The 10,661-nt window shown below is 38.3% G+C and overlaps 2 protein-coding genes across 2 annotated transcripts; one reads left to right on the top strand and one right to left on the bottom strand.

Annotated features, from left to right (window-relative positions):
* Positions 1 to 3,088: 3,088 nt before the first annotated feature.
* On the bottom strand, positions 3,089 to 5,863 carry LOC148727737 (uncharacterized). Its single transcript, XM_088725920.1, has 4 exons — positions 5,704 to 5,863; positions 5,292 to 5,364; positions 4,121 to 5,002; positions 3,089 to 3,316 (listed from the first exon to the last, which is right to left on the bottom strand). Exons 2-4 carry the CDS (start codon positions 5,344 to 5,346, stop codon positions 3,168 to 3,170), a joined length of 1,086 nt encoding a protein of 361 aa, XP_088582046.1. The 5' UTR covers positions 5,347 to 5,364; positions 5,704 to 5,863; the 3' UTR covers positions 3,089 to 3,167.
* A 1,207-nt stretch (positions 5,864 to 7,070) lies between these two features.
* Positions 7,071 to 9,985, top strand: LOC148727736 (uncharacterized). Its single transcript, XM_088762353.1, has 2 exons — positions 7,071 to 7,635; positions 8,278 to 9,985. The coding sequence occupies exons 1-2, from the start codon at positions 7,429 to 7,431 to the stop codon at positions 8,452 to 8,454; spliced, it is 384 nt and encodes a 127-aa protein (XP_088618479.1). The 5' UTR covers positions 7,071 to 7,428; the 3' UTR covers positions 8,455 to 9,985.
* The last annotated feature ends 676 nt before the right edge of the window (positions 9,986 to 10,661 follow it).

Below are 10,661 nucleotides of genomic sequence, written 5' to 3'. Positions count from 1 at the left end.
AACTTATGTAAGAGCTTTGGATGAGATACTTTGTCGAAGGTCTTGTTGATATCGAGTTTGATAACATCAGCTTGACCCTTAATGTTAAGAATGGAGGCCCACTCGTGAATGGCTGAGACCAGTTGCGTTTCACAAGACAGTCTGGACCTAAAGCCATGTTGGTGTTTACAAAAGGATGTTATTTGTGGACAGGTGCTTGTGGACGTGGCTAAGTACTATGCGCTCCATAATCTTGCAACATATGCAAGTCAAAGAAATGGGCCTGTAATTTTGGGATCTTGCTTGCCACCCTTCTTATATACTGGTGTAGCCAAGGCCTTTGACCAGTCATCAGGTAGCCTGCAGAAATCGTAACTTTGTTGAAAAAGAAAGGTAAGTACAGGAGACAATTCATTAGCTAATAACTTCAGTATACGAGGTGACAGGTTGTCCGGGCCACATGCTTTGTTGGGATTCGAATTGCTTAATTGCTTCGATTCCTTAATTGCTTCTTGACACGAATAAATTCCATGGTGTTTTGCTGCTGTTACGATGACATCCACGAAAAAGTAACCTTAGTCTCAGCTTGTTTCCAAACTACATATCCTTTAATCTTGCTAAGCATACTCTCCCTTCTATAGAGTAAAGAGTCAAAGTAAAAGACCTCACCCAATAAAAAAGAAGACATTTAAGTGAATGATAATGAAATATATGTTCCGTCCGCTGTAGGAGAAACATCAACGTCTGCATAGTGTTGCACGAAAACGATGGAGAATATTGGCTGGGAGGCGATAGTTGTGGCCAGTACCTCCACGCAAGTGAAAAGTGGATTTCTCATACTCTCTCTCTGCCCTTGTTAATTTCACAACGTCGTTGCGGATTAGCGACATAAATTGATAGAGAATATTCTTCACAGGCTAGGCTGTGAACAATTTCTGAAATTCCCATTATTTCACGAATCATTTGACGTTTTAGTGTTGACAAGTTTTTCGTATTACGTAAGTAAAAATTGACTCTACGCTGCAGGGAGAATTTCTTTCAAAATTTCTTCCCAAGAGTCAAAGCTACCGTCCAAAATTCAAACTTCCCTGTTAGGTTTATTGGAGCACTGATAACCTTAATATTAATTGTAAATAGCTCAAACATGCTGAAAAATTTTTTTTTAGTTTTTGTATATCTTTATCCTTTGTTCAATACGATCTTACACATTTCGAGTTTAAACTTTTTGTGGGGAACAAGTGCAACGGCTTACATGACGTATTTTAAATTTAACCGCTGTACTATAAACTTGTGTGTTCGACCCTCGACGAACGCCTTCGACTGATAGCGTCACCCCTTCACTACGTGCAAAAAAGGATGGCAAGTAAAATTACTACTGAAGGATTGTGGTCTATATTACCTGACATACAAAAGAAACGGGGAACGGAACGGAACGGACTAAAACATAAAACCTTGTTGAGGAATAGCCTCAACAAGTTCACTACAGGTGGAAGACAACACAAAAAGGCCGTTGGGACTCAGAAAAAAAGGTGAAAAACACAGTAATTGCCTCCATTGGGATTCAAAATGGGAAGTGCTTTCTACCACACAAGTAATTAGTGCTTTTCGTGCGCGCTGATTGACTAGTTTGGAAGTGACAAAATCACGCTTCAAGAGTTTAATTTCCGACCATTTTTCGGTCTACTAAAAGAAATAAACGAATTATTTGGTATCTGTGTGGTATATACCAGAACAATTATTTACCTCCATCTCGGCGAATAACTGTTAAATATTATGAACATTTACAAACAAAACATTTTACGGAAATCGGCAGCACTTTGATCTTCAGTATTGCCGTGGGAAGCCTTCTTCTGATTTCCATTTTGTTTCAATCTCATTGACCGACATTTAATTTTGTGAAATTTGAATTCAAGTGTCATCTTCCCATTTATATGGGTGGAAAATTATTAGATTTGTTTTATTGACAACCTTAAGGAAGGAAATGATCACCAACAAGCAAGAGAACTGCATAGAGGAAACTAAGATTATAGCTAAAAATGTCAAGTCACTCTAACACAGCTTAAAAAAGCTATCGGGCACTTTTCAGAGAAAAGGCATTATGTCCAGATTTGGATGTTATTTTCCCGGGGCTCGCAAAAAATGGCTCCGGCCCGTCATAAAAGGCTCGGGCTCGCAGGCTCGCATTATAGCAACACCCCATTTTTCAGAGAGGAGCGGGGATACAAATATCTAAGCTTGACAGAGTGTCTTTCGCAGCTAAACATTATTATTCGCCGAAGCGCACCATTGTTTGTGGGCAGTTCTTTGGAGGTCACGCGGGGATTCTTAACCAATCACAGGAGAAGGAAATATGTTTTTCTACTAACAACGATCATTCACTTGACTCTGATGATGACTTCCGCACAGGTTGTCGAAACGTCAGTCACTACCACTGACAACAGTCCTTCTCAGGACTACACTCACCCGGACGATCAGACTACACCTTCACATGTTTTGTTTAAGTTATAATCAGATTCGGTTCGGAACATGCCCATTACTTCTTCTTCTCGTTTGGAAGTCTTGGACTCAGTCTGTTACGAAAAATAGCCATACTGGAATGTATTCTATCAGTAAAGATACAAAACGAAACTGCACATATTTTAACAGAAAGCTGACTTTCCATGGAAACTATGGAGCTGCGTGGCTGGGGGCATTAACAGATAATTTAACCGAGTATAAGTTGAGTTCATAACGTTAATTACCTACCGTATTTGAGAATTTAAAGAATTCCTTCACGGAGCCAATTTTTAATTACCAGACTCGGTTGACAAAACCAACTTTTACACATTTTCTTAACCTTAAAAAATATTGTGGTCTGTATGTTTCTGTAAACAGTCGCTGAAGCATTTTAATTTTTTATATTTCTACCTTCGAAATTCGCTGAATTAACATCCTGAGATAATTTACCATTTACTTGGATATTTCTCTCGAGACATCAAGAGAAATATTTTTTAAAAGACTGAATATTAGTGTCTCTGAAAATTCTCAAATGAAAGGCCCGTGGAATTATCAATGAGAGAAGATAGAAGAGAGATTCACATTAATACTCGAACAAGATTTATCCAGCAACTTCATTCTTCTCGTTTATTGTAATACATGAATAGTCTATAATAACAGATTATGATGAGATTTCAAGCTCTGCTTTATAATTACAGTGACTTGCGAGGCTGAAGCAATTTCTCCAATTGTTTCGCCTTGATAACCTCAGACTGACTGACATGGAACAGGCGGATAGCCCTTGGACCAAGCGGCGTGAACGGCTTGCGTGGAAGGGCACGCAGCTGGGTAAAACTTAGACCTGCAATAAAAGTATTTCTTATTTCCAAAAACCAAACTAATCAAGACGTATGTCTAATGCATACATATAATGATGGTAGTTAAACACAGTCCAATTTGGTCTGAAATCTATGCACTATTTGCGAGCATAATTGCACGACACGAAGTGCCAACCCATGTACTTTGAAATTGCATGATGCCAATGACCTAAATACAATCCTTGGGTCAGCTCTAACAATTCAGTGATCCAGCCCTAAATAAATTACAATAAACACCGATTGTGACGTCTGAAATTTGTGGGGTTGTTTTGATTCAAAGTTTATTTCTCGTAGGCTGGGAAAAAGAAGCGATTTAAAGCAAAAATGTGCCTCGCTAAGTGCCAATAAGCTTGAAAGGTACCCAGTAACTTCAAAATAGATGTAATTAATAATTTTAGTCCATTTATACGTCCCATGAAAAAAACTTTGTTGGTTCATCTTTTAATTTTCCATATTTCAGTTCAGCAACACTAGGACACAGTCTGTAAGCCTCATTCTTTTGAGCATTTTTTTAAATTGAACTTGGGGAGCCTGAAGAAAGCATTTACTAGTTTCGAGAGCCTTTGCCTTTCTTTCGAAATCGGATTGAGTTAGTCGTTTTTTCCTTTTTTTTTCAAAAGGGGTTGTTCTCGATTCACCAAAACTTCTCCCATAACACAGATCAACTTTTCAAAATTCCAATCTGACCTGGAAAAGAGTGGACGAAGAACCTTCCGGTGGAGGGTTACTGCTTAACTCCCAATTGTTTTATTTGTATTATTATCTTGTTTCATCTTTTAGCCTCTTACCTTTCAAACGATTCATCATACTGTTTTCTTTCTGTGACGGTTGATACTCGACTCGAACGCCTCCCGGTTGTTGTCTAAGATTAATAAGCGCTTTTGGGAAATATGGTGTACCTGACATCCGTCTGTCAATGCAAGGAAAGTAAGCAAACCTATTACTAATGCATCTTTTCTGCCAGTCGTCCCAGATTTTGTCGATAAAGCCGTGGTGAAGGAAGAACTCCGGAGCAGATGCAGATTGCTCGGTGCACATGGTGCCGCTGATCCGACAGTGCACGTTGTCATGGAGTTCAGTCCTGAGTGCGAGTTCAAATTTAGTAAAGTCGTTCATGAGTACAACCTCCCGCACACAGATATCATCTGGAGGTGAACCATTGAAATCACGTGTTAAGCACTTCGCTCCCGTGCATGACACGGGTACCCACGCGCCATGTCTGAAAGGTCCAGTCTTCACGCAACGTTCCGCACCTACGCCATTCCCGCCAAACCCAGTGACACTGTGCCAAACATCCTCCCATTTGTGCGTGCTCCACGGATCACTGGAATCTACACTCCAGTCCCAATAGGCCACAGTGAATCTGCAATCGATTTTTCGAAGAAGATTTTCATACTCTAGTATGAACCAACGATGCCATGGAAGAAAGAAAATCTTTTCGTGGATGCTCGATCGAAACAGTCTCTCGTGTTCTTTAATCAGACGGTCATATTGTTCTTTGTATCTGCGATCAGTCGAGGCAGTCTTTACAATCCTTGTGTATCGCACTCGTTCGGCAGATGTCATCGCTGTGAATTCTTTTCTAATTCGGAAGCAATTTCTGTACCTGCCCCGCAGGCAAGTACATTTCTGTCCACAACGATCATAGACAGTACTTCCATGTCTGCAAACTGAGAAAAGGAAAAAGGGTGATTATAAGAAGTCTTTAAAGGCTTGTCATCATTAACACCATTATAAATTCTTCGAATTCCCTTTCCATTACTTTTAAAAACTTTTAAAAAAGCGGTTTTGATGTCTACACTGGAGAGGTATACCTTTCTATTAAATTTTCTTATTCACACTTCAGCAAAGGATTGTTTTTTACGAGAACTGCAGTTCTCAAGCCCATCAAATGCTAAGGGTGAAAACATGGTACAAATTCATGAACAGCCAGTGCTTATGACTGTTAATATTACTTACAATATGATTCTGCCAGGCAAAATGACATCAAAAAGATATACCAGGTGACAATCATGATGTACTGACTTGAGAGCTATTCGAGAAAGGAAAAAAGGTTTAAAACAGCAAGATAATGTTGATTTTACGACATCTCGTTGGCTCGTGGCTGCTGATGGGAGGGGAATTTGGACCTATTAGAATGAATGGGGTTCTACTCATCTGAGACCCATACATAGAACTACGCCCAATTTTTACGAAAAAGAGAACATACTGTTATTTCGTGACTTTACTTTTCGATAAAGCGTAAAAAAATAACTATTTTGCATCGAAAAAAAAGTGAGTTTATTTCTTAAGAACATGTTTTCGCTTTGTTGAAAGACGATTGAGGGCAGAACAACGTTTGGAACCTTTCATCTTGTAACCAATAACTTACTTAATCAGCAAATGTAGTTCCCTTCTTTAAGTCTTCCAGGGTGTTTTATCGTTAAAAGACAGATCCCAGAGTCCTTTCGCTCCTTCGGATTCTTGAAGTCTAAAACGCGATCTCTTTCATTGATTCTCTTCTTTTAAAGGCTCCCTGCTCGCCCATGCATGTAGATAAGTGACAATGTTTATGTGTTGTATAAACAGTTCCACAGGAAGTTATCGCTAGTAATTAAAACGTCTCTTTTGAAAATAGCGTTGTTATGTCATGGTATGTTTCTTATATTAATTGATATTTACCTAAGGAATAATGAAATTGATATTTGCGATGTTAATAGAATCACTCATTTCGAGGTGGGACGGAGAAAGATTTATGTTGAAATCAGGCCTCAATTTTGCAAAGGTGAACTTGACTATAGTTGTTTTAAGTAGGAAATATGCAGAGTTACAAAGAGCTTTTTGTGCTTTTTCAGATAAAGAGAGCTCTTCAATACAATAAAACGATGATGTTTCAACTTAATTTTATTGACAAAAGTTACTAAGTAGATGGGTAAACAACTTAAAACTAAAATGTATTTAACAGATAGATTAAAATTAAAAAATTCCTAACTAATTGGTGTGTGTTGAGTTTGACTTCTTTTTTTTTTTAAAAAAGAACTTTGAGAAACGTGATAATACACACTTTTAAGATAAATTGTTGATAATTTATTCAGCTTCGACAATTTGACGTACAACGAGCAAAGTCATTGTTAAAAAAAAAAACTAGTTCAATTGGTACAAATGGTCTTGTGGGACGAAACAAAGTGAAAACCGTTAAATATCTACGTAAATCTCATGATTTGCAAACGTTATTTTTTCAACTTTATACATAGAGAAATGATATTTGAACGAGCGTGTAGCTTTCTTAAGAGGAGGAAAATGTCGTCATCGAAATATCTACGTATTCCGAATGCCTGTCAAAATTAACTCTATATTATTGTCAGTATTTGTGCAGACCTAGAGATGAACATAAGAAAAATTAAAGGAGGAACTAGTACTTCCTTTAAACGATTAAATAATTATTTCCATGCAGTTCTAATTCATGTACAGATATTCCTACTCAAGATCACAGATGAAGTAGCGAGAAAAATGAAAAATGATAGAAAAGGCGAGATCTAGAGAAAGAAAAAAAACTAATTACAGAAATTAGACAAGTAACAAATTTAATTGACGCCATATGATGGCATCTATAAAACACTGCGTTTTTTAATTAATATCACATCGAAGGCACATGACATATTTTTATTAAAAGAGAACTTAAATGTTGTACAAAAGTATTAGATCTCAAACTCATTCTAGATATAGTCAGCTGATAATAAATGGATGTGATTAAGAATCAGATCCAGTGAGCTAATAAGAAATCGATATAGATACACGTGACAAGGAAAGAGCCCGCGAAAACGCGTGTGACCAAGCGGTGATTGGTTTTAGATTTTACTTTGTAGCTTTGATCGGTTGAGTAAGAAATGAGCTGGCGTGGTTGTCTTCTATTGGTCTTTAGATGAATTAACACCACGAAAGACACGACGGGAATGGACGTGCTGTCCTCGGAAATGACTACTGATAATCAAGGATAATTTGAGGTGAAGTGACAGCTTGTTTTTGTTTCTGTTTTTTTTTTTTTAGTTACGGAGGTCATGACCTCAATGTTACACAAGTCCTGGAAGAATTGCGCTCAGTTGTAACACAGCCATTAATGGACGAAGATAGCGCCTTGGTACTCAACACAGGAGTCCACCTCTTAAAAAGCACGAGCTTTAGAAATTATCAGAAGATAATTAAAGGTTTCATTCGTCTTTTAAGACAGAATTATCTGGGGAGGGTTGTTTGGAAGACAACACCCTCCCTCGGGAAACAGACAGAGCTGTACACAGGTTGTTGTCGACGCTTTCATACTGAGCAGGTAAAGAATCTGTGCTCTCATAACCTCTTTATATCAAGGGGAAACTGCTTAAACTGATGTTCATTGACTTCAAGTTTAGCAAAATGGAAATAGAAGTTAGTGATTACTTGAACATTATGTAAAATTCGGTCTTTAAGTTTTCTATTGCTGATTTTCAGTCAGATGAAACGGGTTTAACTAAACGTGTTCTGCTAGTGTGAATGGGTCATTAGACTGATTATGTTGAAGGTATCCTCTGTTTCCCCGATGCAATGGCGACGGAGCGCGGAATGAAAAAACACCCTTGTTCAAAATTCAAGACATCTGTGATACTTTAATTATCACACAATTACCTCTAAAATGTCGCAGTGAAATTTGTATAATTCACGATGCCTAATTATAATTTGATGCCCAAATTATGATCCTCTTGTTCTTGCCCGTGCCAAGTCCCATCTCGTAGAAATCTCTTGCTGTTTTCAATCGCCGAACCCAGCATCGAAAGCGAAACGATTTATATTTACAGGCATTACATTATAGGCTACGTTGCCACCTTGTTTTGTTTTGTTTTTTTCTGGTATACTTTTGTGTGTTCCTTTTTTCTTTTTTTTTTTGTCTTGTTTTTCGATAGTTAGATTCTAAAACTCTGAAACTGAATTTTTACAGCGAATTAAGCTGTTCAACGCTTACGCCATGAAGAAAATGTGTGAAGCTGGTATCCCTATCTTGGATGTCTATCAGATGAGCGCAGCATACCCAGGAGGCACTATTGACGGTGTTCACTTTCCACCATTTGTATTCTACCCAGCAGAAGATGCCTTAGAGAGATACTTTATGAGATGATGTTACTCCATCAGCTTTAGCTCACCATAGCGATAGTTCCCCCTTTATATTCTTTTGGTGACGACTGATCCCCCCTCCGTTCACTGACATCATCCCCTCCCCCACCCCCCTGGTGATAATAATTATAAGTTTTAAGTGCGTCATTTTTCCTCTTTGCATTATTTACTGTTCTTGAGTAAGCGATAAATCTGTTGCATATGAACCCACTAAAAGAAAAGGAAATACAGCCATAGTCTTCGGAGAGTCAAATTATTCCCAGAAAGGAAGATCAAGTAGTGTTCGATCCTCAGGTTACGGGGAGTTTACTCCACAGCCGGGAGAGGGCCAGGATTTCGCTCGTTGATGGCAAGATCCCTGTTTTGTGGTTCTGCAACGGCAGGAACAACTCTCACAATAGAACAGCGTATTATTTTCTTCATCTTGTCCCGGAAGGTATGGTTCAACAGCGCGTACATGAATGGATTGGCCGCAGAATTGAATAGAACCATTACGTTAGCGGTCACAACAGGACTCAGTTGATAGGAGGTAAAATATTTCAAAGTGTAAAGTACTTGAATGGTTCCCCAGCATATTGCAAAGATGACCGTGACTGCGACAACCATCAGGGTGACTCGCTTACGGACTCTCAGCATGTACACCCTGTTTTTTGATAATTTATATATATATATTATATAATTTATTTATAATTTATAATTTACATTTCTAAAGCGCTAAAATTATAAAATATTCTAAAGCGCTTTACAACATTATTAACTACAAATATTAAAATGATAAACGACAAAATATCAAAACAAACTGTAAGCCAGCTTGAATAGATGTGTCTTAAGCTTTGACTTAAAAATCGTTACACTTGGACTGTTTCGAATTTCAAGCGGCAGTTCGTTCCACAAAAAAGGTCCAGAACGGGCAAAGGCACGATCACCAAAGGTCTTAAAGTTAGTTCTTGGGACCTTAAGGAGACCCTGATCGCAGGAACGTAGCTGATGACCCTTGACACTGTGTGGCTGCAGATATTCTTTTAAATAAATAAATACGAGATTTATTTAATAAAGATAGATTAACAAACTAACATGCAACCTCTCTAACCTTGGCTATAAATAACGGAGTCGATCTTACCACCGGCTCACAATGTGTATTACTTTCCTGTTAACAAGGTAATGGATCATAAGGTCGGAAAAAATCTTCGTTCCAGCGACAGATTTATTGTCTGCGAAGAATGAGGCGCAATTTCAGACTGGTTTGAACTCGCACAGCGATAAGAACAATCAGGGTTCAGTCTCCCAATTGACGAGGCGAAGTGTCTCATAACTTGAACAGTGGCTGGTCATTGAGCCTAGTTATCAGTTTTAGCCACATAAAATGCACAATAGAAAAATTTGGGCCATTCGTTATGGCTAGCACTTGCCTGAGTAATTAATCGTGTTTCGATAATGACTGAAATGAACTATCTATTTACTCTTCACCAATAGCCACTATTATGCCTTATTATGATTAATGTCCTGTACATGTAATAAAAGTAGGAGTTTTCAAAGCTGTTGTGAAATGTTTCTATTCGATAGTCTCAAAATCTATGACAAAATTAAGGGACTGTGTGGATTTTCCATGAGATATTCGTCTTTGAATTTCATAGAATCATCGTTAGACATTTATTTAATCTTCTCTCATACTCTTACTTTTTGATGATTTGTGATCGCCTGAACATGAACGCTGATCTGTGGCTTCACCCATAAGGTGTACAGGACTCTTGAGTACAGCACGAACATCAACGACATCGGGCCAAAGACAACAACGACATTGAGATACATGTTATAAGCCTTGTACATCCAATCCTTGGGTAAATTACTCGTGCAATCACCCTTTTCGCTCAGTTTGGCGCCTACGAATATTGGGATGTTGCTGATTGATGCGTAGGTCCAAGCCGCAATTATTATCACCTAGACACATTAAAAACGGTTCATATTAGTGAATCCGAAGACATATCGAAACACAATATTTTTGTTGTTGCAAATTTTTATGGGGACATACCTTCACTTTGCGGATTGTGAGTCTCCGTCTGTTGCCGATTGTTTCCAAAACTGCGAAATATCGTTCGAAAGAAATTGCAACCAGGGTAAAAATCGAGCAAACTGCTGCAACCCAACCGAAAGTTGCCCCTGTAATCAGTCTGCATAAAACTGTACCCGTCAGGCCACGCGGGTGAGTCAGGT

The sequence above is a fragment of the Stylophora pistillata genome, chromosome 6, assembly GCF_964205215.1.
Source record: "Stylophora pistillata chromosome 6, jaStyPist1.2, whole genome shotgun sequence".
Classification (NCBI taxonomy): Eukaryota; Metazoa; Cnidaria; class Anthozoa; order Scleractinia; family Pocilloporidae; genus Stylophora; species Stylophora pistillata.
Note: the sequence above shows the minus strand (reverse complement) of the source record. Positions and strands in the feature narration are given on the sequence as shown.